The sequence below is a fragment of the Podarcis liolepis genome (genome assembly GCF_965112155.1).
Source record: "Podarcis liolepis genome assembly, chromosome: 10".
In the NCBI taxonomy this organism is placed as follows: domain Eukaryota; kingdom Metazoa; phylum Chordata; class Lepidosauria; order Squamata; family Lacertidae; genus Podarcis; species Podarcis liolepis.
In genome coordinates this window covers 71494790-71520733 of record NC_139562.1, presented here as the reverse complement: position 1 = coordinate 71520733, position 25944 = coordinate 71494790, and the positions used below count along the sequence as shown (strand labels likewise).

Sequence of the window (25944 nt, the reverse complement as noted above, 5' to 3'; positions counted from 1 at the left end):
GGAACAGTGTGCTGCCTATGGCATTCCTTACTATCCTCAAGTAGCAAAATGTATTGGGCTGTCCCTGCATTCTGGAGCCTAGTGTCATATTGCATGTGCTTCTATTGCTGCTAACAAGTTGAAAGTCATGGGCAGAATCAGCAAGGTGCAGATGGCACAGATGTCCTGTGGAAGACACCATCTGTACCCTCCACTTATTTTTCATTTTTGAGCTCTTCGCGTTAGCCAGCATTCCTCCCTGCCACTTACACACAATCCAACACCAAAGGGGTTTTTCCAACACAAACTGTGACAGTGAAAACAAATGTGGATTCCTCCTTTAAAAAAAATAAAAGAAACTGAAAGCCTAAAATTTCAGGAGCACAAATAATTTAATGCATTGTGTGCTGTATGCAAAGAATGGCCTGGAGCACTTAACAGCTCTTCCTATTATATTTCTTTCCTCCAAAGCTAACTTGATAAAGGAGGTTGCTGCATATTCATTAATTGACTTACTGTCGTCTGACTTTGTTTAGTCAGACTTGCTTATTGTTAGGAAAAGCTAATATTTAATCAGGTGCAAAAGGCATGGGCTTATTACTGCCTCTCACAGCAGCAAAAACTCCTTTCATTATACTGCCTGTCTGGTAAATGTGAAATGCTGTAAATGGTGACTGGGAAAAAATGTGGGGGTGTCTGTAGTGAGCTAGAAATGCCCAGATTGTCATAGATTTACAAGGCATTCCTCTGAAAGGAAAGCAAGTCTTTCGCAGTAATTCAACTCTGTTACTGATTTCATAGGAGGAATCTTAGAAACACTTTGTGGAAGGGAAGAACTTCCTGATTGCAGAGGACATGACAAGGTGTGTGGTTGTCAGTCATTGTGCAAGTGGAATGGGACCTGCGTCTTGTCCCTGGATTCCCATGTGGATGTGGGAAGAGAAGCTACCCCTTGGCAAAAGGAAATCCTGCAGCCCTTACTTGGAGGGGTTGGCCTCATTTCAATGGCTGCCAGAGAGCTGTAAACAGGCAGTTTGTCAGTTGCATGTAGGCATCTGCACTGTGAATCCTGTAAGCAATGCACAGTCGCAAGACCCAGATGCAACTTTGTGCTTGTTAAATAAATAAGAACTTTATTTGCATTAGCCACTAGCTATAGCAGTAAGATAACATACACTGGGGATAGAGCTTAAATAGTTAGCTATATAAAATACGTTCTGGAGGTTTACATCAATACAAATGGAAAAATTTCCTGGTAATCTGGTTCTTTCTAGTTCTCCACAGCCCCTTAGGATGAAGCCAGATGGATTTATAGTGACTTTCCCCTAGCTGTGTGCTCTCCACATGTTGTTGAACATCCAAGCATCAGCCCCAGCAAGCATGGTACCCTCAATGGTTAGGGTTGATGGGGAAGGCTGTGTGCAAGCTACCCAGGGCTGACGTAGTCCAGTTCAAGCAGCGTCCATCAAAGTCGTTATACAGATAGTCCTTGCATAAACTCTGAACATAAGCCTTTTTAGACAAGCCCCATCTTCCCCTGTCCATTACCTGACATCATGTATGTTAGGTTATGACAGGTGGGTGTTGTAAAAGGAGCATAGTATAGACTGGCTAGCCAAAACATCTGTGTTCAACCTAAGAGTCAGGGTAACATAATTTTTTAACCTGTTCCATAACAAAATTCAGAGTCATGTGAAGCTCGATTGACAGCTGGGTTTACCCTTTTGCTGTTGAGATCAGTGTATATGATCCTGTTGACTTTACTCATCAACTGACCATTACCATGGCGTGCCTGCTGTAGTGTTCTCTCAATCTAATTAACATTGTGTGTAGTCTAAAATGCAAAGTAATTAAATGTTCATGCTCTGCTAGAGTCCCTTACTGGACAGGGTAATAAAAAATGAGGTTACACTCTGCCTTAATGTAGTTTGGCTCTCAAATGTCAAGCCACTTGAAGGGAACAATAGCTCCTTTAAAAATTACGAATTTGCCCTTCTTTCGCAACTCAGGAGTGAGAAAAAAAATCTAGAATACAGGAGAGAAAACTGAACCCCCCTAATAGAACCTTCTTGCAAAACCACCTAATTGGATAGAACACTACTCCCAGAATCTATTTCCATTTTGATATGGAGTTGCACTAGCAAGTCAAGCGTGATATTCCCAAGGCATTATGTTAGTTCAGTCCCAGAGCTATGGAGCAAGTGTATACAGTTAACTGTCTGCAGATGATAAAACATAGAGTGAAAGGAACATTGGATTTAGAGGACGGATGCTAAAGGCAGCTTTGGACATTGCAAACCAGTGGTGACAGAGGAAGAGTGTTTGACCTGAGCTCCCTCTTCTTTATTGCTTCCTCTTTAATTTGTGGAATGGGGAGGCTCACTCTGCACATGCATCTGGCATTTTTGCATTTGAAAGAGCAAAGAAAAAAACGGGGGGGGGGGTGAATCACAAGTGGTTTGCACATCTTGTGATACTCTTTGTTCATAAGGTATGAAACTTCTTTAAAACTTAAAAGAAATGTGCTCATCCATACTAACCTTTAGCAAACTAGCACAAAAGCCTTTGGAAAGCTTCTAACATGTATGTTCTACCGTACTTTTTTCTATGTGGTGTAAGGGAGGCATAGGAAGAAGGTTAGCAGTGACTAGAAGTTGGTTAGTAACATGTTTGTTTGCTTTAATACTGACTCATGTGACCTGCAAACCAACACAGCTGTGTTTGTGTGTATGCATGTGTGTACACATAGATATGTGGGATTTCGAAAAGAGTTGTGGTTTAAAAATAGAATTTTTTATACACATTTTGTAAACACAAATGAATGCTGATAGCTGCAAGATCAGTCTGGGCTCAGCTCTAGAGCTAAGCCAGGCAATCAGGATAATAACTCTTGCTAGACTAGACCACACCGGACTGCAGGCAAGAGATCATATGCCTGAATGCTTCTCCTTACCAAAAATAACAAAAAAGCCCCTACTCGCAGTGTATTAAAATAGTATCTCAGGAGCAATGAGTAAATCATCTCTTTGGGGGCATTCAGCTCCATGTCATTGTAATCACATGGAAGGGGAGAGTGAGTCCTATCTCTACTGTCCCATCCCCCACCGCCCCACTTGTCACCCACACACTGGGGAAACACCTGTAATAGGGGACCTTCTGTGTTCTTGAGGAACAGGCATAGTCTATGTGTAGCCCTCCAGATGTTTTGGACTACAACTGCTGGCGGCCCAACTCAGCATGGCCCAAGATCAGGGATGCTGAGAAGTGTTGGTGAAGACATCTGACAGGTGCCATGTTAGCTACCCCAGTATAGACTCTTGCCATGACTCACAGCCTTTAGAACACAGGGTTCAAAATCACAGGGAGAGCCCTTGCCCGCACCACAGGCTCCGCTTACACCCATGGATGCTAGAAATGGCAAGGCCTGTAGGCTCTCTCTCAGAACTTCCATAAAGGGTTGTCATCATGAGCAGTGCAAAGTGGCACAGTCGGCAGTCTGCACTTTATTTCCTCTTAGTCATATAACTTGAAGACAGGTCACAGCTTAAACAACATTCACTTCTGTTAGTGGGTCTGGCTTGGAGGTTTCTGGTGTGAGAGTCACTCACATCAGTACAGAACGAGTGGGATTCAGATGTTTGAGACCTGGGTTCAAGACCCGCTTTAGCTGTAGTCTCATTATGTAGCCATTGGCAAGTGGTTATCATCTTCCAGACGTCTCCATCTGTAAAAAGCAAACTGCCTTTCATAGAGTCAAGCTGAAGAAAATGAGGAGACATCTGTATACTCTGTTATTGACAATAATCGTTCAGAAATGGGGCTACTGAAGTGTGAGTGTGTGAAGAAGCTATAGCTTATCTTTGAGGTTATTTTCTTTTCCCCTCTTGAGTCTGTTTTAATTTAAATAATAAAGAAGATGGAATACTTTGAAAACTACTGACATTTTATTTAGACTTCGTGTGTATGAAAAGGAAACTGTGTGGGATGTAATCTTTTCTTGTCTAATCATGTCAAAACTTTAAATTGCTGCAGGGCTATGGCTCATGTTTCACAAGATACAGACCACAGTAGAATTTGTATCTCAAGCAAATGAGGACAGGGCCTTGCACTTCAGCTTACTGGGGTGTATCTGAAAGTAGCTTCAGACATCTCTACCAGTGTGGAGAAAGCAGGTGTATGACTGACTTGACCATTCTCTTTTCATGCCTTCAATTTAGTTTTTTAAAAAGTGCTTCCCTGACATCTGGAACACAGACATCTCAAAGTAGAGGAGCTACATGATTTCCCATTAGGTGGGAAGCATGACAGGTGCACAAATCACCCTTGGACCTACTTTATATGAACCTGATCCAGAATCCTGTGTGATGTGTTCCATGTTTCAATGGGACATTAGAGGAGCAAGCTTCTCTCTACTTAGTATCCATCTTTCTTATCTCTCTAAATATGTCCCACCATCTCTATTCTTTTGGGTTTATTTCTTCAGATTGACAACATGTGCCAAGCACAAAGTTTTCTATAGAGTTTTGTACATCCATTGTGTCTTGTCTATCAAGCAGCAGGACACTGGGAGAAAGGACAGATCAGGAAGCTGAGGCTCCAAGACTTTGGTCACCTCACGAGAAGAGAAGACTCATTGGAAAAGACCCTGATGTTGGGAAAGATTGAGGGCACAAGGAGAAGGGGACGACCGAGGACGAGATGGTTGGACAGTGTTCTCGAAGCTATGAACATGAGTTTGACCAAGCTGCGGGAGGCAGTGGAAGACAGGGGTGCCTGCTGTGCTCTGGTCCAGGGGGTCACGAAGAGTCGGACACGACTAAACAACTAAACAACAACAGCAAGCCACCAGAAAAAAAACCAAGGGAGAAAAAGAGAAATATTGTGTATATAGATATTCTGAAATGGAAAGTATTGTTTTTAGGAAGCACAGTATCAGAAAGCTTATTTCTGAGTACTGGTCCACTCCTAAGATGCTCCAGCATAGGCATGCTTGGAACAGGGAATGCCAGTAGTTATTCCCCTGAAATGTTATAAAATATGGCCCCAGTTTTGCAAGGTGATTATGCAGTTTCAAGTACTTTCTCCTTGTCTTGTTCCATGTTCTGATGCAGTAAATTCCTATTCTGCCACTGTGTGAATTTCATATACGTAACACAGTGGTCCTTATTCATAGAATCATAGAGTTGGAAGAGCCCACAAGGGCCATCGAGTCCAACCCCCTGCCAAGACTTACTCTTGGTTTTCTGATATTTCTTCCTGGCAAACAACTGTCTTTATTTTTTTACATTGTGGGAAGAGAATGTCATTTTAAAACATTGTTAGTGTACACAAAAATGCACACAAGAGTTGTAAGGCCGCCACGATTTCTGTCCCACCATGGTTTTGTTACAGTCTTCATTGTTTCTGTTCTGTTACAATTTGGCTTCTGCTAAAAGCTACATTATTAATCTTCCTATCTGCTGTAGCTGAATCTTACATACAGGTACTAAATTATGTGATTAATTTCAATGCATTTCAACAGAAGGGAGACATAAAAAACAATGCATTAAATAACACAATTATTTGTGCAATATTTAAGGTCTGAAATAACCACTAATGCATTTCATGGTTTCCATTCTTCACTTCTGACAAATAAGCAGATTGTGGGAATTTCTGCTGCTGTTTCTGACAGAATTCTCTACCATCCCAGCTTCACTTGTTCTTCAAGTTTCAGCCACCTCCTGAAAGCAGGATCTCGGAGGGGCAGCTCATCAGCCATTTACCAAAGCCATTACTAGATGTGCCAGGAGATGGGCTAGGGCAACTGAAGAAAACATTCCCTGCTTCAGAAGCTAGTACAAGTTAGGCTGTTGTAAAGGTAAAAGTAAAGGGGCCCCTGACCATTAGGTCCAGTCGTGACCGAATCTAGGGTTGCGGCGTTCATCTCGCTTTACTGTCTGAGGGAGCTGGCATATAGCTTCCGGGTCATGTGGCCAGCATGACTAAGCCGCTTCTGGCGAACCAGAGCAGCGCATGGAAATGCTGTTTACCTTCCCGCCGGAGCGGTACCTATTTATCTACTTGCACTTTGACATGCTTTCGAACTGCTAGGCTGGCAGGAGCAGGGACCGAGCAACGGGAGCTCATCCTGTCACGGGGATTCGAACTGTCGACCATCTGATTGGCAAGTCCTAGGCTCTGTGGTTTAACCCACAGCACCAGGAGGAAAATAATTGTCAGTCTGTATGTGGCACAGGCAGTGGCCTCTTGTCTGGTTACAAAAACACAATAATCACCTCTATTTTCATCTGTGGTATATGTTGGAGGATATAGAATTCTTGGGTTTTTAGTACAAAAGTTACACCACGTGCACAGGATTTCCAAAGCGGTGTGACTATGTTTAAACTCCTGTAGGAAGAACATGTTTTTAATGGCTTCTTAAAGATTAAGCCTTATTACGACAGAAGCCCTTGGGGACTATAGTAGTGGACTGAGTATATTAAAATTTGTGCCATAAAAAATAGTCTTTAAAGAGGCATGATGATTTTTGGTGTTAATGTCTAAAGCTGTGTAAACCACAATGCAAGCCAGCCTTGCCAGGATAGCTTCCCAGGAGCCTTGTGCGAATCTCAGACTGTACAGGACATATTAGTCAGTAAAGCGGAAGGCCTTCAGTTATGTCTACCATCATATTTTTAAGAAGCATATGTTTCTACTGGTATACTGGGGCAGCCTTACCATGAGGCGAAGTGAGGCAACTGCCTCAGAAGGCCAATGCCAAAAGGCAGGTGTAGGCAAACTCGGCCCTCCAGATGTTTTGAACTACAGCTCCCATCATCCCTGACCACTGGTCCTGTTAGCTATGGATGATGGGAGTTGTAGTCCCATAACATCTGGAGGGCTGAGTTTGCTTTTGCCTGCCAAAAGGCATGGAGGCAGCAGTGAGCTGTCAAAGGACAGAGCCACACTTCCTAAGTTAGCTTGCTCTCCCACCACTAGTGTTGAAGTAAGAGTCAGTTGCCATAATGGTCAGCTTCTATATGCGGAAAGACAGGAGCGCCATTTTGTCTCTTGCCTCAAGAAGCAAAATATTTGGGGCAACTCCTAACATTTCGGCAGCGTTTTATTTTTATTTATTTGTAAAAAAACCTATTTATTTAACGATGTAACACAAGAAAACAACCTTTTTTAAAACAATAGTACACCATGTGATACTTTAAAGTTTCAGATTTGACAGAGATGTTTAAAACTCATGGGTGGTATTTAACAAAGAGTAGAGCCACTGAAATTAATGATCATGACTCAGTTAGGCCCATTAATTGCAGTAAGCTTTCTTCAGGTAAATAAATATTAGTTAAATACCCCTCAATGCCTTTAATAAGCTTTTTTTATTTCTTCACGCCAACCAATCATGCCATGTTTTGAAGGGGTATGTGTGTTACTGTCTCATTTTATCTCTTCACCCGTTGAACAATGCCATATCACTGGCGCACAAAATCATCCTCATAGTCTAGCTATCTTAATGTTTGGTCAGCTTTTTGGCTTGTGAGTTATTTCAGACTTGGTTATGCCATTCTTGCATTCCATTTTTGTGTGTGATGGGTTACGGGCAGAAGCAAAGCAAAAGTTGTGTATCTCTGTATTGCAGGGCTGTTTGAAATTTTTTATTTTAACTTCATTAAGCATCACAAGTAGGGAAAATAAATCAATGACACCTCAGACCCTAGCAATGGAGGCTTTATGTGAAACATTAAGAGGGACCACTGTATATGTGTTCTTGTTATATGGCTCATCTGCCTCTCTCTTAATTCATACGAAAATGTCCCAATTCCCCATGGTAGCCTTAAGAGCAAGAGAGGTAATTGGCTCTTTGTGAGAGATGTGTAAAATGTGTCTTTGAAGACACAGTGGAGTAGAAGGACGTGCTGTTTGGCAGCCTTCTTAACTCTTTGCACATTAGGCAGAGACTTTTGCATTGTGTGCAGCCTTGTATCAACATGCAGAAAATATCACAGGCCATTAACTTTGAATAAATATGCAGCATATGAAGAACAGTAAGGGAATAACAATGGCACTCTCTCTCTTGAGTTGGAAGCATCCTTGTATATTGACATAAAATTGGTCTTATGATGACCTTAGAGAATGGATTTATACATGTGGGAGGATTTTACCATCAACCTGAAGAGCTTTTAGCAAAACAGGAAACTAATTGAAAAACTTACATAAAGGCTTTGTTAATTTGTATGCTTTTGGTAAAAACTACCACACTGCTTCCAGTGAGTTCTTTAGACTCTAGACCACAGAAGCAGCTGAAAAATAATAAATTTTGGGTACCTTTTGACTACTTTGTATGAAGCATAAGAATGGAACACATTTAGTTATTTAAAATATTTTCCTCCCAAAGAACTTTAATTCACATGAATTTTCAAGGTGACCCACAACAGTTTCAATATAAGCATGCTTAGTATTCAGAAGATCCCATGTTCAACCTTTGACACCTCCCAGTTAAAAGGATCAAGTAGCAGGTGGGGTGGAAGACCCCTGTCTGAGATGCTGGGAAACCACTTTCAGTCAGGGCTAGATTGACAAGACTTAGTGAAATAATAGGAAAGCTTGGACCTGCTTTTTGGGTTTGTTGACAGTTTCCAAACCACAATAGGTTTTTTGCTTATTTTTGGAAATATTGTGTGCCAGAAGCTGCTGGAAGTTGGCCAGTGAATTAGGCCTGTGTTTATGCTGCTTGAGTTTACTTCCCTTGAGACAATGTGACACCCAGTAAGCAGGGGCATAATGTTTGTGTAAACTCAGGCCATCTGTTGAATTGATAAATGCATTTTCCTTATTTACTTACTTAGCCTTGAGGTATCTGCTTTCATAGACGGCAGTGCACATCCTCTTGATGTCAGTAGTAAAACTGTTGATTATAATTAATTCGGAGGCTTACCTTTTTTTTTATCTTGTGTGCAGGTTTTTGGGGGCATTTGCTCATTTTATTCCCAATTAACCTTCTCTTCCTATCAATCTTAGGTGGCATTCTCCCTCATCTCTCTCCTAACAGCATAGGTCTATGAAAGGAGCAAAGAAATAGTTTCCTACCAAAGAGATTTTTTACCATAGCATCTTATTCCACCTTCTGGTGGTCTGCTGGATGTTGTTGGGTTTCCATCAGCCCAGGTCAGCATAGCCCATGGGCAGGGCTTATGGCAGTTGTAGTCCAGCAACATCAGAAACAAAGAAAGCTCAGACCATCTTAGCTCAGTATCGTTTACATTGACTAGGAGTGGCTCTCTCGAATTTCAGACAGGGGTCTCTTCTGGTCCTATCTTTAGGTGCTGGGAATTTAAACTGGGACCTTCATGCAAAACAGATGCCCTACCACTTGGGTGGCAGGGGCACAGGTTCCCAACTCCTGGTCTACAGGGAAGGAGCCTATATATGTTTGCACCCATGCATGGGTGCCAGGAGTGGGGCTAGTTAGCGTACATGAGGTCAGGGCTGAGACTAGTTGGTGTGGCCCTGCTCCTATGTTGGTAGAATGCATGAGCAGTTTGGCTGAGCAGGGCTGTAGTTTTGAGTCATTAAGTGTTGAGTGATCAAAGTACATACATGCATCGCTCCACTTCAGGTGCCCACCAGAAAAGTGAGAATATAAATAATGTAACCCACAGGAGGAGTATTAGCAAACCAAGATAAAGGTGATCAAGTCCTCTGTATTGAAACTAGTGTACGAAACTATTAATGGCAAACATCTGCATCCTTGGAGACATGCAAAGTGGCCCTACATTGGGTGTTCATGACAGAGGAGTTGTTATTTAGCATTAAGAGCTTCACAGTTAAGTACACATGAGTTCATGCATCTCTGGGATGTTAAAAGCAAAACCAATGAGATGTAACATCAAAGTGTGCCTCATCTCTGTCTTACAACTTTTACCAAGTGCCAGATGTTTTACAACACCTTGATTCTAATAGGACCACCAGTGTCAGATGAGAATTGCTTGCCGGTGGGGGAGAAATTCAGCTTATGTGCCATGAATTTTCTATTGCTCATGCTAAGCCTCATAACAGTGCCTGACTGCCTCTTTTTGTGTCCTTGTTCAGATATACCTGCGAAACACAGACTTATATACCGTGGAGGCCAACAATGCAAGGCAGCTGGTAGAAAGTGCAGCCCGAGAAATTGAAAAACTCCTGAGTAACAGATCAACAGCATTGGTGGTTTGTATAGACTGGTTATTTTCTTGTTTATATTTCTGAATTGTTGTTTAATGTAACTTTGCCCCCTTGAGTCTTCATGTTCAGTTGATGAAGCATGTCTGTTGTTTGTTTTTTCCCTGTGAAATCCTGGGCAGTGTTATCCTGACGTGTATAGGATGAGATATAGACAGAGTGATGACTTGGGACGTTATGATGGAAAATCCACTTCTTAGTTGGCTAGCAGAGGGCAGATGCTTAGGCTGTTGATTGACGGACTGGGGACCATTTGCCAGATGGCAAACAGGAGTATAAAGAGGTTGTTTGATACTCTTACATTGATGCTTGTGACATGGATATATTTTATGCTAATCAGAAATCTCAAAAACCTGTTAAAAAGACACACAACACTACAAAATAACTTGTATTGCATAAATACACAGTGGTGCAATGACAGACCACGGGTGAGAATCACAAGCAGTGTGAGACTTGCTCATGAACAAAAACAGCAGCAGCAACCCTATGCTAACAATGGGGATGGTTTTATCAAAGGATGCCATGGGAGTAATGGGTTACTACAGCCCACATCCAATTTGGGACCCCATGGCTTCTATTAATCAATTTTCTTTAAAATCACACAGGATTTCTCTCACTCCATTGCAGCAGCCACACTAAAACCTATGCAGCTGTTTGAAATAGGTTTGGCCACCCACTGCCTTTCAGATGCGGATTGTTTAATGAACGCTGGGTGGGAATTTTTGAAATGATCTGAAACGCCCTCAATAAAATATGCTCACTGGGATTATACCATCTAAAATCAATTGTCTTGTGATCTTTGATTGTGGCAGAAAATGCCTATGCAAAGATATGCAAACTCCTAGACCAACTTTTCTTGGACACCTGAGTCTAAGCAGCTGTTTGAATGTCACCTGTAGGTCACAAAGCTCTTAGGAAAGTGGCGATGGAGCCAAGTGTAAGTGTGGGGATCCTGCAGGATTCTGCTTTCACCATGAACACTGGCGGAGGAAGCGGGGGGGGGGAGTGCACCGCCCCCAGCACCACGATCAAGGTGGGGTGCAATCATGACTGCCCCCCCGCTGGGCGCCATGCCCCTGCAGGCGGTGTACCACGCCCCCAGGATGCGCGCCAAGCCCCCGGGTGCGTGCCAGCCACGCCCCCCGGGGCGCACGCCAGCCACGCCCCCGCCTGCTCTCCGCCCCCCGGTGCTGGAGCATGAAGCTCCGCCACTGACCATGGAGGTTGGAACTAGAAATCAAGAGACCTGGATCTCTATGCACCAGTCTGATTCTTTCCCCTTAAGTCATAATGCATTACTAGCTCTGAGCATTCAGATTGAACTTTGTGTGGTGATGGAGTAAACTCTGCTTGGTCAGGCTCAGAATTTTAGAAATCCAGATTCTTCCTGCCCCAGTTAAAAAAGAAGCTTATTGCTATTCTTACCTTCCTTCTGAGCTAAATCAATGCCTGCCATGTCACGTCATTGTGAGCATGCTGGGATCTGATGTGTCCCTTCCAGAGACTGTCCAAAGCCTGGCTCTCTCCTACACACAACTTATCTGGCCTGCTGCTCCAGTGGCAATGGTGGAATGGAGCAAGGAAGGGAAGTCTTTCTGTCTGTGGCCTTCTTATATCTGGTGCCTGGTGCCTGGTGCCAGGGTCTGTGAGGGAACTTCTTCTTCCAATTTTGTTGGAGCACCACTGAAAGTAAATGGGTGCATGGGGTGGGGAGGTTTGGAGGACTTACCTGCTTCTTAGCCTAAAATTCAAGCAAAAGAATTTCTGGGGCCATAAGGACCATCTTGGATTCCAGCAAGCATTCCAAGCCACCAAGACTCTTACTTCTGAGTCAGGAAACTGCCTCATTAATCTTGTGTCCTGAAGTCTTCAAAACCCTGTTGTTTTGCTCCTTGCTGCACATTCTTGTAAACTAATATTTCTTAATTTCTGATTTGGGAGTCTCTGTGGTTGCCCTATTAAGAGTGTTTTGTTTCTCATTCTGCTGTGGTCCAGTCTATTACGGCATGTTGTGCTTCCTGCATCTGATTTGCCAGCTGATTTCATTACTAGGCTTCATCGTTTCTCGATGTGCTGCCCTACCCTGGGGTATTTTGTTATGCTTGTGATGCTCTCTTGTTATCTTCTGAAGCTGAGTAGGTTCTTACAAGCTTCCTACCTGTATTTGTGTCTTTTAGGAGCTGCCTGCTTGGCTTACTGATTTTTCTAAGTGGCCATTGAGTGATGCACAGGTGTTCATATTTGAAATCCAGGCATGTGTGTATCTACAGTTACACTGTTGTCTCCTAAAGACTGGAATGACATGGCATGCTATTGTAACCATCACTAATCACTACATTGGGTATTATTGCTGGGAGCTGAAATGTCTCAAAGTGTTAATTAAGAGCAGAGTCCTAGAGGAGACATGATGCAAGAGAAGAACGTGGCCTGTAGTGTTGCCCTGAGGAAGATGTCAGTGAGTGACATCAACAGTTCATGCGCTAGCATAGCCAAGGGAACTGGCAGAGTAAATTATACTCCCTAGGCATTGCACAGAGACAAAGCCTGAGAATGATGAAAATAAACAAATATGAATGGTGATGACTTTCCCTAAATATAAAAGTAGTGGATTGCTTTATCAGGTTACAAAGAAAGAATGTAAATGAAAAGCAGTGCTTCCACAGTCAGCTATGCATATATATCCCTGTTCTCAGCAACTGTAATTCATATGATCAGTTTAGTCTACCATCATAGTACCTGTATGTGCAAAGCTCAGAAAATTCCTTGTTTCAGAGTTACCATGCTTGTTTCTGCTTAATAATGTTAAATGAAATTCAGTTTCATTACAGTGCCTATTGCTCTGGTCACTTTATTTTCAGAACAACTAGCTAGTTTCAGAAACGACTGGCTCATTGGTAAGGGGGAAGGGTCAGAACTCAATGGCAAAAGGTTGAATAAACCTTCCCAGTCACTCAGGTCATCTGCAGTAGTAGCGTTGAATTCCCACCCCAGATGAACTTGTCTTGTTCTGTCCCAGTTATCTTTTAGATTGTTCTGTTCTGGAGTTGTGGTGTACTGCCTGCTAGGTTTTGTGGTCCGAGTTCTTGTGGATTATTGGTGCTGCACATGCTGCTGCTGTTTAGTTCGTGGTTGCTTTGATCTATGAAATTACTTTTATTGTGGTACTTTAAATTGTGCTGTAGGTCTGCTGTGATAAGTCTGGTGGAACAAAAGGCAGGGTATACATATTTTAAATAAATAATTCCAGAATCCTAGAATTGTAAAGGGACCCAGAGGGTCACTGAGTCCAGCCCCCTGCAACGCAGGAATCTCAAGTAAAGCATCCATGACAGATGGCATAAGAGCTGCTGACCATTGGCCGTGGTTGGGGAACCTGTGGTCTTCTGGATGTTGGACTCCCATCAGCCCCAACCAGCATGGCCAGAGTTCTGGAATGATGGGGGTTTGAGTCCAGCAACATCTGGAAGGTCACAGATTCCCCCATCTTTGGAAGGCAAGTAAATCTAATCTAAGTCTAATTCAAGACTGAATCATGCAACTCTTCTGCTTTCTGTAAACATAAACAGACAAATAAAATAGAATTAAAAAACAGTCCTTTGTTAGCCAGGTTGGGATTTCTCTTTTATTTCACAGTTAATGAACCCTCAACTCAGCTGGTTGAATTGCATATGGAAATGCTCATGCAAAAATCAGCTTGAATGAGGAATGGAGCATCTGAAATGGGGGCACATGGAAGATTCAATATCAGTTTCAGGTAGTAGGGGCAGTTTTAGGGCAATGTGAGCAGTGCATTCGTACTGGGTGCCCAGCTGCAGAGGGTGCTTCTCACAGCCTGGTAAGAGCTTGCCGGGTTTCAGGAAGGATGTGAGAGGGTCCTAGAGTCCTCCTTCCCAAAGCTAGGCAAGTGCTTACTGGGTTTTAGGAAGGAGGTGAGAGAGCTCTAGGACCCTTCCAGAGCCTTGCACCTCCTTCCAAAAGCCCAGCTTAAGCGGTGCTGTGAGGGCTGCAAGGAGGGTGTCAAATGGCCCTGCCACACTGTGGCATATTACCAAGGTCCACTCCTGGTAGGAGGTGCTGCAGAACCAGAAGTCTCTGCTCACAGAAGCTAATCTGAGAAGGCTAGGCTCAAGGTAGCCACAAATTTTGGATGGTTGCCAAGGGCAGTTGTGTTGGCCAGGGCTGATGGGAGTTGGAGTCCTACAACATGGGTTTTGCATCCCTGAGTTAGGGCCTCAAAGGGCATCCTCAGCATCTGCTCATGGGCTTTGTATCTCATTTACTATAGAGGCCTAGAGGAGTCCTCACCTGGAAGGTAGCTAGTTCATGGCAAACGCTTGGTGACATTCAGATGAAAGACTGCTTTTTGTTTATTAAAATAAAATGTGGTATCTATCTGTAATCTCTTACACAATGAACCAAACTGAAAATTGGAGAAACTGAACACATGCTTTGAATGTCAACAACCCCCCCCTTTTTTGCTCAAATTGAGAGTAAGATAAGAGCATGGGATGTACAGCAGTTGTCAAAGACAGCCGTGAAGCCATGGCCCAGTCACAGAGGATTAACATAGGTCAGTCATGGCTTTCATTTTAATTATGTTAACTGCAGTGAAAAACAGTAAATTGGTACTTCAGTGCTCTGACCTGCTGGGAGCTTTGCACAGGGCATAGATGGAGTTCCCAGAAGTGGGAAAGCAGGATTGCACACTCAAAGCTATCAAACTGGAAGATTTAGCCAAGGTCAGAGGGAAATTCCAGCATCCTGTTTAGTGGCTCAGAGCCACTCTTTGCCTTGTTAAAAGTATCCTCTTTAGCCTCTTTTCACAATGAAATATTTTAAGTGGCTTACAAGAATAAAGGACAATCCATAAATGCTAGATTCACATATACAGTATGCCCCAAAGAGAGGTTTGGAGCCTAAAAGGCTTCTATTAATGTTCTGAGAGCAATAAAACACATGTGTAGCAAAACTGCAGAAGTAGAAATGACAGAGGTTGCATTCTCTACTCTTCTGAATGCTTCTGTTTTTGTGTTTTTATGGATATGACATATTTGCAAGCATATCTTTCAAAGGTTACACAAGATGCAGCTCTTACTCTTAGTCCAGGAAGCACAGTTCCAGGATTTAACAGATCATATATCAATAATAACCAAATTTATTGAGCATTACCTGCCATGAGCCTGCCAGTGAACATGGTCTGCACAAGATCGCTGGCCAATCAAGCAAGGCTTAGAGTTGGGAACTAGATGGATCAAGCAACTGGTTTTTAGTGTATCTATGTCACTATGTCAGGTGTCAGAATGTGGCTCAAGAACAGTCGGAGTCAGGATAGATTTTCATGGAATTGCATTATGTGAAGCAAGACAGTAGTACCTAAGTATGCAGTGTGATTAAAGAAGAAAAATGAGCATGAAGAAATAATGCAGGAGTAGAAAGGAAAGAGACGTCATGCAGAATGCTTGTTCAAGGCAGGAAGGAGGCAAGAGCAAGTGTGAATTGTGAGAGAGAATTCCTGAAAACCACATCATCAGATCAGCAGCTGGTATGTTGCACCTATTTTGTTTTCCTCTTGTAGGGTCTGCAAATTTCAGACCAGCACATCATGTACCTATTCAGAGCTTTGTGGTGAATTGGGCTTTCATAGCAAAAATGTGTTGCCACCATTCCTTGCTAAATAAAGTCTGCTGCCGCCTTCTTGCTCAAGTTCTTAGCTTGCCATCCTCATTGGCACAGAAGGAATCTTGCACATGTTCCACAGCACCAGTGTGGATCTGGTGCCAATGTGTGCCTTATTCGGTGTATGATGTTGTAATGTAGATTTGTGGAGAAGACTCAGGATGAGTGTTTAAATCCTGATATGCCCACCAATGCAACACAAATTTCTAGGGTTTGGGGGCTCCCCTCAAATAACTTTAAAGCAGTATATTCTTATACACACCAGCTAGATACTGGAGGCATTCTAGAGAATGAATTGTAATTTTGGTTTAGTCTGGTAGCCTTGCATCTCAGTTTCCAAACAAATGAATTAAAGCACTTGAGTGAAAGGGTTGTTGGTAAGAGGCTGGGACCCCTGGATCCCCAATGATGCCATCACTAATGTGACAAGGTCTAAACTTTGGAATTGTCTCAGAAATAATAGGATTTTATTTTCTAATTTCATTTTAAGTAAATCGTTAATATTTTAGCCTGTTCTCAGCTGTGGCTATGGGTGGACACCTCACCCACTCACTGCTCTGAACACTATCTAAAGCAATATATGAATGTCAAGCATTATTAAGACTTATTGCTGTCAAAACTCAGCACTGTACAAACATTTTAAAAAGGGCAAGCATTACCCACTGGGTTACAGTTGAATAAAGAAGGGGAAGGAAGAAAACTAGCAGGCAAGCAAAAACAGAATCTATGCTTCAAATCTCCAAAGAATTAATGAACCTGTTCATCATTCTAGTGAATTTGTTAGTGCTGTCAACCAGCCTAATATCTAATAAATAAACCAGACTCCCCAAACCCTCTATATTCATTAAGAACTGTGTCTATGATCAGCATGCAAAACAGCGTCCCAGACTACTGGTATGGTGACAGTCTGGGTGGTTTCTAACAGCCGCATGCCAGCGATGAGCTGAGATTTTTACTGGCCTTTGTGGTTCAGTTACAGCTCACAGATGCCAGGACGTCTGTCTTGTCTGCTGGTGACGCTCACAGCAACTGGCAGCATGCAGCAAAGCTGTGCTGTCACGGAGTGCCCCTTCTGTCTGTAGCCCTCGTGGCATTAGCTAGCTGACATCAGCAGGGCCTAGTTAGAAGAGAGAACCAGGTGGCTTGCTGCCGCCGCCGCCGCCTTCTTTTAAGCAGTGACTACTTTGCCATTATCCATGTGATGAGGCTGCAACTGGCATAGCTAGTCTGCCTAGAAACCAATTAACTGACTTAGCCTGGGGACACTTTTGGCAGATACTCAGCTCTCCTTCTCGTGGAGTGGAGTGGAGACTGCCTGCCACGTGAAGAATTGCTACTCCCACATTGTCTCGATTGGCTCATAAACTACATCCAAGGAGGCTTGTGGCAGAGAGGCCTGGCTCCTCAGCCCAGGAGACGTTTTATCAGCAGCAATTGGAAGAGGGAGGAGGGTTGCTTGCTTCCCTGGTTGAGTGGAATCTGAGCATATGTGCAGGACATAAATCCTGGGAAGACTTCTGTTTGTGTGAGAAGTACTGAAGGCCTTCTCACACACTGGGCAGTGGCAAACTCATATTAATACACCAAATAGGTATTAAATGGTGGCTATTAACGGTTCCCCCAGGAGTGTATTTCTGCTCCCTGGTTCCTACAGGTAAGGGTGTGAATTCCCTTCCTTTGGCTTCCAGCTGCAGTCTACTGGTGGAAATACCTCAGTAGCTATCATTGTACAGGATGCAAGCTCAAATTGGTAGGTAAAGGTAAAGGACCCCTGGGCAGTTAAGTCCAATCAAAGGGTTTGCAGCGCTCATCTCGCTTTCAGGCCGAGGGAGCCGGCGTTTGTCCGCAGACAGCTTTCCGGGTCATGTGGCCAGCATGACTAAACTGCTTCTGGCACAATGGGACACTGTGGCGAGTGTCAGAGCACACAGAAACGCAGTTTACCTTCCCGCCACAGCGGTACTTATTTATTTACTTGCACTGGTGTGCTTTCGAACTGCTAGGTTGGCAAGAGCTGGGACAGAGCAACGGGAGCGCACCCTGTTGCATGGATTTGAACCGCTGACCTTCCGATCGGCAAGCCCAAGAGGCTCAGTGGTTTAGACCACAGTGCCACCAGCACTTAAGTCGCCATACTATCCTATTAAATGGCGTTCTGTATTTTGCTAAATGTCATTCAGTCTAGGCTAACCCAATTATTTGGTGCTGTGCGTGCAGAAAGACTGAGCTCAACAGTGACCTTTCACTTTATTTACAGCTTCTTGTCAAACACACATCCTGCTCTGCATGCTTGAATTAAAAACTACACACACATAGTTTCAACTAATCAGACTGTATGCTATCGGAAGCATAATGATTAGTACCAAATTATAGCAAAATCTATCTAATATTTTCTCTTATATGTTGAGCCCGCCAATGAAACCTGCCAAAAGAATGTAGTATGTATCTTCCATGCCCCCTAACTGTAGAAGGGTTGGGGGAAACCCAGACTAGGTTTAGGGGGTATGTGGGTAGAGGAGAGGGGGAAAGCCCCCCTGTGCAAGCAGGCCTCATTCCCTGTGTGCATATTCCCTGTGTGTTGAATTCCACCCAAAGTCTTTTGGAAGAAAAGCAGGATTGAAGTGTGTTAAATAAACAATTCTCCCCTACATAAAACTGGGATTTTAGAAAATCCAACTGGATTGTTAGTAGCAGGCTGAGAAGCTCTCAATTTGTTAATGGGGCACTTGCTGAGGTACAGCAATCCTGTTTAAAAAGAGAAGATTATAAATATGGGATTCTTTGGCCTCTGATTCCCCCCCCCCCATCCTGAGAAACGCACATGGTTGCTAGGAGAGGGATCTGTTGTCAGGACTAGCTCCCATCTCAGCTTGGCTGCATCTGTGCTGGGATAGTTGTCATGACAACCATGTCTTTCTGTACCCTGTCTAGCTTGATCCCAGTCTTCCAACAGCTACATAAGAGGTTTCTGGCAGGCTGGTCAACAGTTGCTCTTGCTCTGTGCCCCTGTCTCTCATTGCTTGCTATCTCTAGGCAGCACCAACAATTTGGTTTGGTTTTCTGTTTCTGAAGAGACGGTTTGGTTTGGTCCACTTTCTAGGCCTGTCTAAACCAATGGTTTTCAAGCTTTCTATGGGTGACTCTGGACTGTCCGTGTTTTTCAGGAGGGATTCAAGTGCATACTAAAACTTTAGGTGCTCTGTCTTTCTAGTGCAGCAAATTCACTTAAAAACAACAGAGACTTTTATTGCTGTTATAGGGTGAATCACCCTGATATGGGAGCCACAGATCAGGGCTACAGGGAGGACTGGGGAGTCCCTGCACAGTTCTAGTTTGTCCATAACCATAGCCTCCCAAATGTTATCAATCCTCTTCTGTTTAGATGGTTGCTTTGGAGATTTCCGTTGCATGCTACACACAGCCATTCCTATAAACCATTGTTTAAGACATTGTTGATGTAGGAAGCCAAGTTCATTTGGTTCAGAACAATAGGAAAACATAAATTTAGGCCTTACTGGAGTTGGAGTTGACATCCATCATGAGAAGCAATAGAGTGTGCCTTTGGAGGTGAAGTCAGACCGCTGGAGAACCACAGCACCTACTGTGGCTGCAGAGACCAGTGACTCATAACTGTTGCCTCCCACGTTGTTTTTGCTGCATTAATAGTGACCTCTCCGGGGCACAAGCCTGGGCAGTGTCCTGGGCTAGTCAGACGACAGTACCTTCCTCTCAGCTTCACAGATGCGGTCCAAAGAAAAGCAGAGCAATACATTTGGTACCGGCAGGAGGGGTACAAGAGGCAATCCAACCATCTTAGGATTTTTGTAGGGTTTACTCCTTACCCAGGCATAGGCAAACTCAGCCCTCCATATGTTTTGGGTCTACAATTCCCATCATCCCTGACCACTGGTTCTGTTAGCTAGGGATCATGGGAGTTGTAGTCCCAAAACATCTGGAGGGCCGAGTTTGCCTATGCCTGCCTTAGCCCGAAGATGTGCCACAAGGCAATGGGTACAGAGTTTTCCTTGGGATTTACTCCCAAAGCCTTTCTCATGAAATGAGTACAGTGTAGACGCATGGCAGTGGAGGTTTAGGATCAGAGTTTTCTTTATCCTAGATGGGCTACGAGTTGCACTAGTATGGCCTAAACTGTAGCATTGTTTTGTTTGTATAACCCAGGGATAGTCAACATGGTGCTGTTGGACTACAGCTCCCATTTTCCTTGGCCATTCACCCTGGGGACTGGGCCTGATGAGATTTCAAATGCAACAACATATGGAGGACCCCACATTGACTGCCCTATTTCAACCTGTTATGCTCTGAAGTATGCTTCTGCGATACAAAAACACAATAGAACCTCTACTTACATCCCACTCTATTTAGGCCCATTCCAAGTCACGACCACAGCAAACCCGGAAGTAAACACCGAGTTTGCCACGATTCTTGCATGCGCAGAAGCGGGCTGCTGCCAAATGTGTCTGTGCACAATGGTGCTTCTACCAGCGACCCATTTCGCCATAAGGACGGGCCTCTGGAACGGATTGTGGTCATGAGTAGAGGTTCCACTGTATGTGTTTTGTTAAGCCTCCAGAAACATTACAGCTTTTAAATATTTTTTTTGTTAGCAATAGGAGGTTTGTTAGTGCGGAGGTGGTGGGGGAAGATGGCTTGTGAAATGTGGCATGTATATAGTCGAGCTTTTCTCAACTTGTTCTATATGGTTTCTTTCCATTTGCCTTGCCTTGCCTTGAGCTTATTAAAATGGATAGTGTCAAAGCTTGCTAAGCTGTATTAATAGTAGGTAACTGGTTATGCATGTATGTTAAGGTTACCAGATGTCCCCGTTTCCCAGGGACAGTCCCCAGATTTACAGATCAGTCCCCATACAAAATCCATTGAAGTTGAAAAGTGTCCCCGGATTCATTGAAAAAGAATCTGGTAACCTTAATATATGTGCCTTTAAATATTGGTTCACATGTATGTGCTGCATACATTTTGAGAAAGTAAACCATAAAGGTAAATTATTGTGTGTATACATGTCTTGCTTTGGATTATGTTCAGGCTGTTGATCTTCATCCTACATTAAATATAGATTCTTCTCAATATCTTTTTTTAGTCAAACAGGAGTGAGTCATGATCTTGACCTTCTGAATCAGAGGTCCATAGCAATATAGAGATGATATTTAGTACCCTTTTGAAATTAAAAAAAATCTTATCAGCTAGCTTATTGCAGTAAGAGCTCTTCAGGGACTGTTTACAATTAATAACTGAGAGGATATTGACCAAGAAAGGTTTGAGGCAATCTCTGTTGCAGTGATGTCAGTGGCAAACGTTTTGCTGATCTGAATGGGTTGGAGCCTCTGTTGGCAATGTGAGAGAAAATCAAGTGACAGATATCTATTACTTGTTCCCATTATATCACTTTCCTCATGTTTATTCAATAACAAATGTTAGTCTTTAACATGTCATAAAACTCTTTGTTGTGTTGAGACTCAGAAACTTTGGAGAGGAGGCAAGTTAGAAATCTTACACAATTGGCAGCTTTGTCTGGATGCCAACTTTAGGTCCTCTCCAGGCCTGTGGTTTTGTACACGGGATTCTAAAAAAAAATAACAGCATAAGAAGAGCATTCTGGATCAGGCCAGTGGCCCATCTAGTCCAGCAACCTGTTCTCATAGTGGTCAACCAGATGCCAATGGGAAACCAGCAAGCAAGAATTGAGCACAAGGGACCTCTCCTGTCCTGGGGTTTCCAGCAAGTGGCATTCAGAAGCGTTGGAAGCTGAGCATAGCCATCCTGGCTAGTAGCCCTTGATGGACTTGTCCTCCATGAATTTGTCTAATCCTCTTTTCAAGCCATGCTAGATTCTTTCTAGAAATGTACTTAAGACTGTATGAAGATTGGACTTTTTTCACTAGGAAAAGATGGTGGAAAATTATTTTAATATACGTATGATCACAGCAGCGAGATTGTTATATGCACAAAGATGGAAGGACTTACTATTTCCTACTATGGAAGACTGGCTATTGAAATTATTGGATTTGGCTGAAATGGCGAAGTTAACATATTTAATTACAGGAAAATCACTGTTAACATTTATTAATGTTTGGAATACCTTACAGACTTTTTGCGTGAAAAGGAAAATGAAGTTGTGATATCTAGGTTTGAAGACCGAAAAAAGGTTGGTTTCTGGAAAGTAGAAGAGTTGGATATTATTCTGGAGCAAGGGTTTTGCATAAGTCCATATACAGTGTATAGCTGATAAACAGAGAATCAGAAGTCTGTTCTTTTTTTCTTTTTCTTTCTTCTTTTTTCTCTATTTTCATTTTTTCATTTTTTATGTTAAAAATGCTTGATACCTGAGGTTAACTTTTCTATATAATTTTTTCTTTGTTTTTCAAGCTTTAATAAAAAAACTTTCATAAAAAATAATAATAAGTTTTTACTTCCTTGCTTTCTATTCAGTGCTCTTGTTTCGCGGTGCTTTTCCTGTATCAGTGGCACTTGTGCTCTCTCTCTATTTCAAAGCGGGTTCACAAAATAATATCCAAGAGAGAGGAAACTTGTGTTCTTTGGACTCAGCTCCTTTCTTTCTCTTCAGAGGTAGATGCCGACTTCTCCCTGATACCAGAAAGGAATCTGGATAATCTTAGCTAGTGGGGTCAGAGATGCATATACAGATCAGTTGGTATCATTTTCTCTTCCCTTTAGCTGCAGTTACTTGATTATGTTTGCTTATCTATATTGTTTCATAAAATGTTGTTTGGTTTAAGCTGTTCAATTAGATTAGCTTGTTTTGCACTGTTTTACACAATATTGCAAGGATTTGGTATTTTTTATTTATTTATTTATCCCACTACTTATTTATTCTATGGCATTTCTAACATGTTTTGAATTATTATACTTACTGTTAATTTCAGTGTTTGAAACTCCCATTATTCTAGGCACACTTTGCAACAGGGAATTTCATTAGCATGAGCAGTTTCTGAGCTCCGGGCGCAGTATTGTGCCTAAGATTTCAGATTAAAACTACAGAGTGGAAGGAAAGGAGGTCCTTTTTCTGCCTCCCCACTTCCAGCTACTCTCTGAAGACTGGAGAAGAGATTCTCTTAAGAGTATTAGGTGGGTGGGCAGGGGAAGGACTAGACTATGTGAAAAATGAACATAATATTTTAGCTGAAGTTCCTTCAATTTCAGCTTTGTATTCTTGTTATTAAAAAGCGTGCCTATACATTCTGTTGTTGAGCCCATAGCCTAGGCTTAAGGTGCCATTTAGCTCCTAGCTTTCATATCTCAGTTTCTAACACTGGTTCATTTGATATGTGAGCTGCTTTGGGCACAGTCTTGTGGAAAAGCCACATACAAATAAACAGACAAGGAATTTCTGACAGGCTTCTACATTATAAGCCTGAAGTAAGATGGCTGAAAAATGTTCAGGACATTTCCTGGATTTTAGGCATTATGCTCACGAAGAAATCTCTCTGGCCATCTTTCTTCAAGGCAGTATATAAGACTCCAAGTAGAGCATTCATATGGCACCTTCTTTCTTATAGATAGTTTCCCCTCCCTTGCAAGCTTTAAAGTACCCACCTGCTGCCTTTATCAAACATTCAGGTTTTCTAGTTGAATTTCCATGTTAGAAATATTCCTTGAGGGCAGCCTTTGTCAACTTCCTTTGCAGCGTTGACCTTTGATGTAATCGTTAGCACAGAAGGCTAAATTCCCTAGGAACCCAACTGTCCGTCTCTGCATCACAAAGAAACACGTATCCAAAGTTTCTGGAAGACTTGCTATGTTGGTGGGGCCCCAGTGTAGTAAGGTCCTCGATCCATTCCCTGAAGTTACAGATATATTATTCCTATCATCTATGATTACATGTGTATACTTGGCACATAATTTAAAAGAAGCCTTTTTTTTTACAGTTGCTGCTACTTCAGATCAGGACTTTTTCAGGGCTGTTTTTTTTTTAATGCCAGCCTTTTTGATAGAATAAAGATGAGGGCATTGGAAAGCCCTGTTAAGAAGCTAACCTTCAGAAAAACTAGTACTACTTGGCAGATTGTGAAACGAACCACTGCTTCATCTTTTTGGCTTGGCTTTCAGTGATGGGGTTTAGTTGGCATTACAACTCTTTTCACTTGCAGTATTTTAATTCCTGGCCTTTTGGATAGTTGCCTTTGGGCCTGTTCTTTCATTTTATGTCTAGCTTTCTTTAATTTATTTCCCATATTCTTTCTTGAAGTTGTCCAATGGCTTTGGACATTAATGATATGCACAAATACTGGAATCTCAACTCAATCTGTGCTTACTAAATTTGCATGTATCATTTTAACATCCAAAGCCTTTCTAAGGTTCAGTTTTCGGAGAGATTCCAATTGTTGGCTGTTGCTTCTCAATTTTGGAATGTAAGTATCTGATGCTTGCCCAGGGGATTCCCTTGCCTAAAAGCAGTCCCTGCAAGTGTCCCTATTTTCCAGGGATGTCCCTGATTTAGAGAAACCGTCCTGGTTTTGATTTGATTGGAATATCCCTCTTTTCCTTAGGATGCCCCTATTTTCATCAGAGAAATCTTGGAGGGTATGTAAAAGCTTCAGCCTCTTACTTGGCAGCTGTGCTGCAAGAGCCTCCGAGTGGTTGCACACGTACTTCAGTGGCATCTCTTTATTAGTTTAACGGAAATCTTAAGGAACCCATTTTCTGTTGACATTGAAATTGTTGATCCAATTTACCAAATGGAATTGGCCAAACTGCAGAATTGTGACTCTCTGAAAGACGCATTCAGATCAAGCAGCCTCACTCATTTCTATGCATCTCTCCCCTCTTAGACATATCTTAATCTCAGGAACCATGCACTCAAAATTGCAACCATCTTTGGCAGCATCTATGTCTGTGAACAGACTTTCCCCCAAATGAAACATCTGAAATCTCCAACCAGATCCAGACTAACTGATGAACACTTGCTACGACTAGCAGTGACAAATATGGAACTGGATATTGACCATCTCATTAGCCAAAAGCAGGCCCATACTCCCCATTGAAATACTTATAAGTTTATGTTGATTAAAATCATTCTTCATTTTAAATAGTGTATTGTTTTTCCTGTTTTTTGTGCACCACAAATAATATATGTGCAGTGTGCATAGGAATTCGTTCATATTTTTTTCAAACTATAGTCTGGCTCCCAACAGTGTCTGAGGGACAGTGAACTGGCCCCTTGTTTAAAAAGTTTGAGGACCCCTGTCTTAAGCCAACCAAGACAAATCTCTCAGCAATCTTCCCTTTTTTACACCCATACTTGATCACATACAAAGCATACCCAGCAATATTTCTGCAGGTCAGATGACTACATCATCAGTCAACTGGCAGTTTATCTGCTACTTACATGGCTGCCTCAGAAGTATTTGCATTTGTTACCACAGGGTGCAAATATTAGAGGGTTGTATACTGCTAAGCCCTATTCTGAGAAGATCCATTGAAATTAATGAACCTAGAATAGTCATGTCCAGTAATGTCAATGGGCCTACAATGAGTAGGACTAGCATTGAAATACCACCCTTATTAGTCTGCTGCTTATCCATACCTGTACTAATGGGAATGATCTGAGGCACTTAATCTTAGTGGAGTTACCAGTGGAAATGTAAATAATAATGCTTCTCAATATATTATAAGAATGCTATGTTTGTAACAATGACCACTTCCACCCATCAAAGAGCAGTGGTTGTGTATTAGGAATGGTTCCTTGAAAAGCAATTGTAAGTTAGATTCAGAGGATCATATTTGAAAACTTCAGTCACCTTGTAATTAAAAATGCCCTAGGCAATAAATTTTGTTCTCTGCTCACGAGACTGGTATAATTATTAAAAACCCAATGGTTCATGTGTTGCTAGTTTTAATTTGGTGATAAAGCAGGCGAGCTGTGAAGATGAATGATTACTGTGAGGACTTCTTTTGTTTCCACACACACAATAATTCTTTTTTTTTATTCTTTTGTGATTGTAACAAACCTCTCTGTTTACAAAGAAATATTATGCTTAAAGCTGTTAGAACATGAAATTGGAAATGTAGCATAATGCTGCTACAAAT

At 42.4% G+C, this 25944-nt stretch overlaps 1 protein-coding gene across 10 annotated transcripts in view; it reads left to right on the top strand.

Moving 5' to 3' along the window:
- The window catches only part of CACNA2D1 (calcium voltage-gated channel auxiliary subunit alpha2delta 1), a 368618-nt gene that overhangs the window by 73209 nt on the left and 269465 nt on the right, over positions 1-25944 (top strand). For all 10 annotated transcript variants that reach the window (XR_014516731.1, XR_014516732.1, XR_014516733.1 and 7 more), the window contains exon 3: positions 10057-10173. Coding sequence is in view for 6 of the 10 variants with exons in the window: in XM_083463958.1 (XP_083320084.1) it covers positions 10057-10173 (117 nt within the window). In the remaining 4 variants the exon portion in view is untranslated. The remainder of the gene's footprint in view (positions 1-10056; positions 10174-25944) is intronic.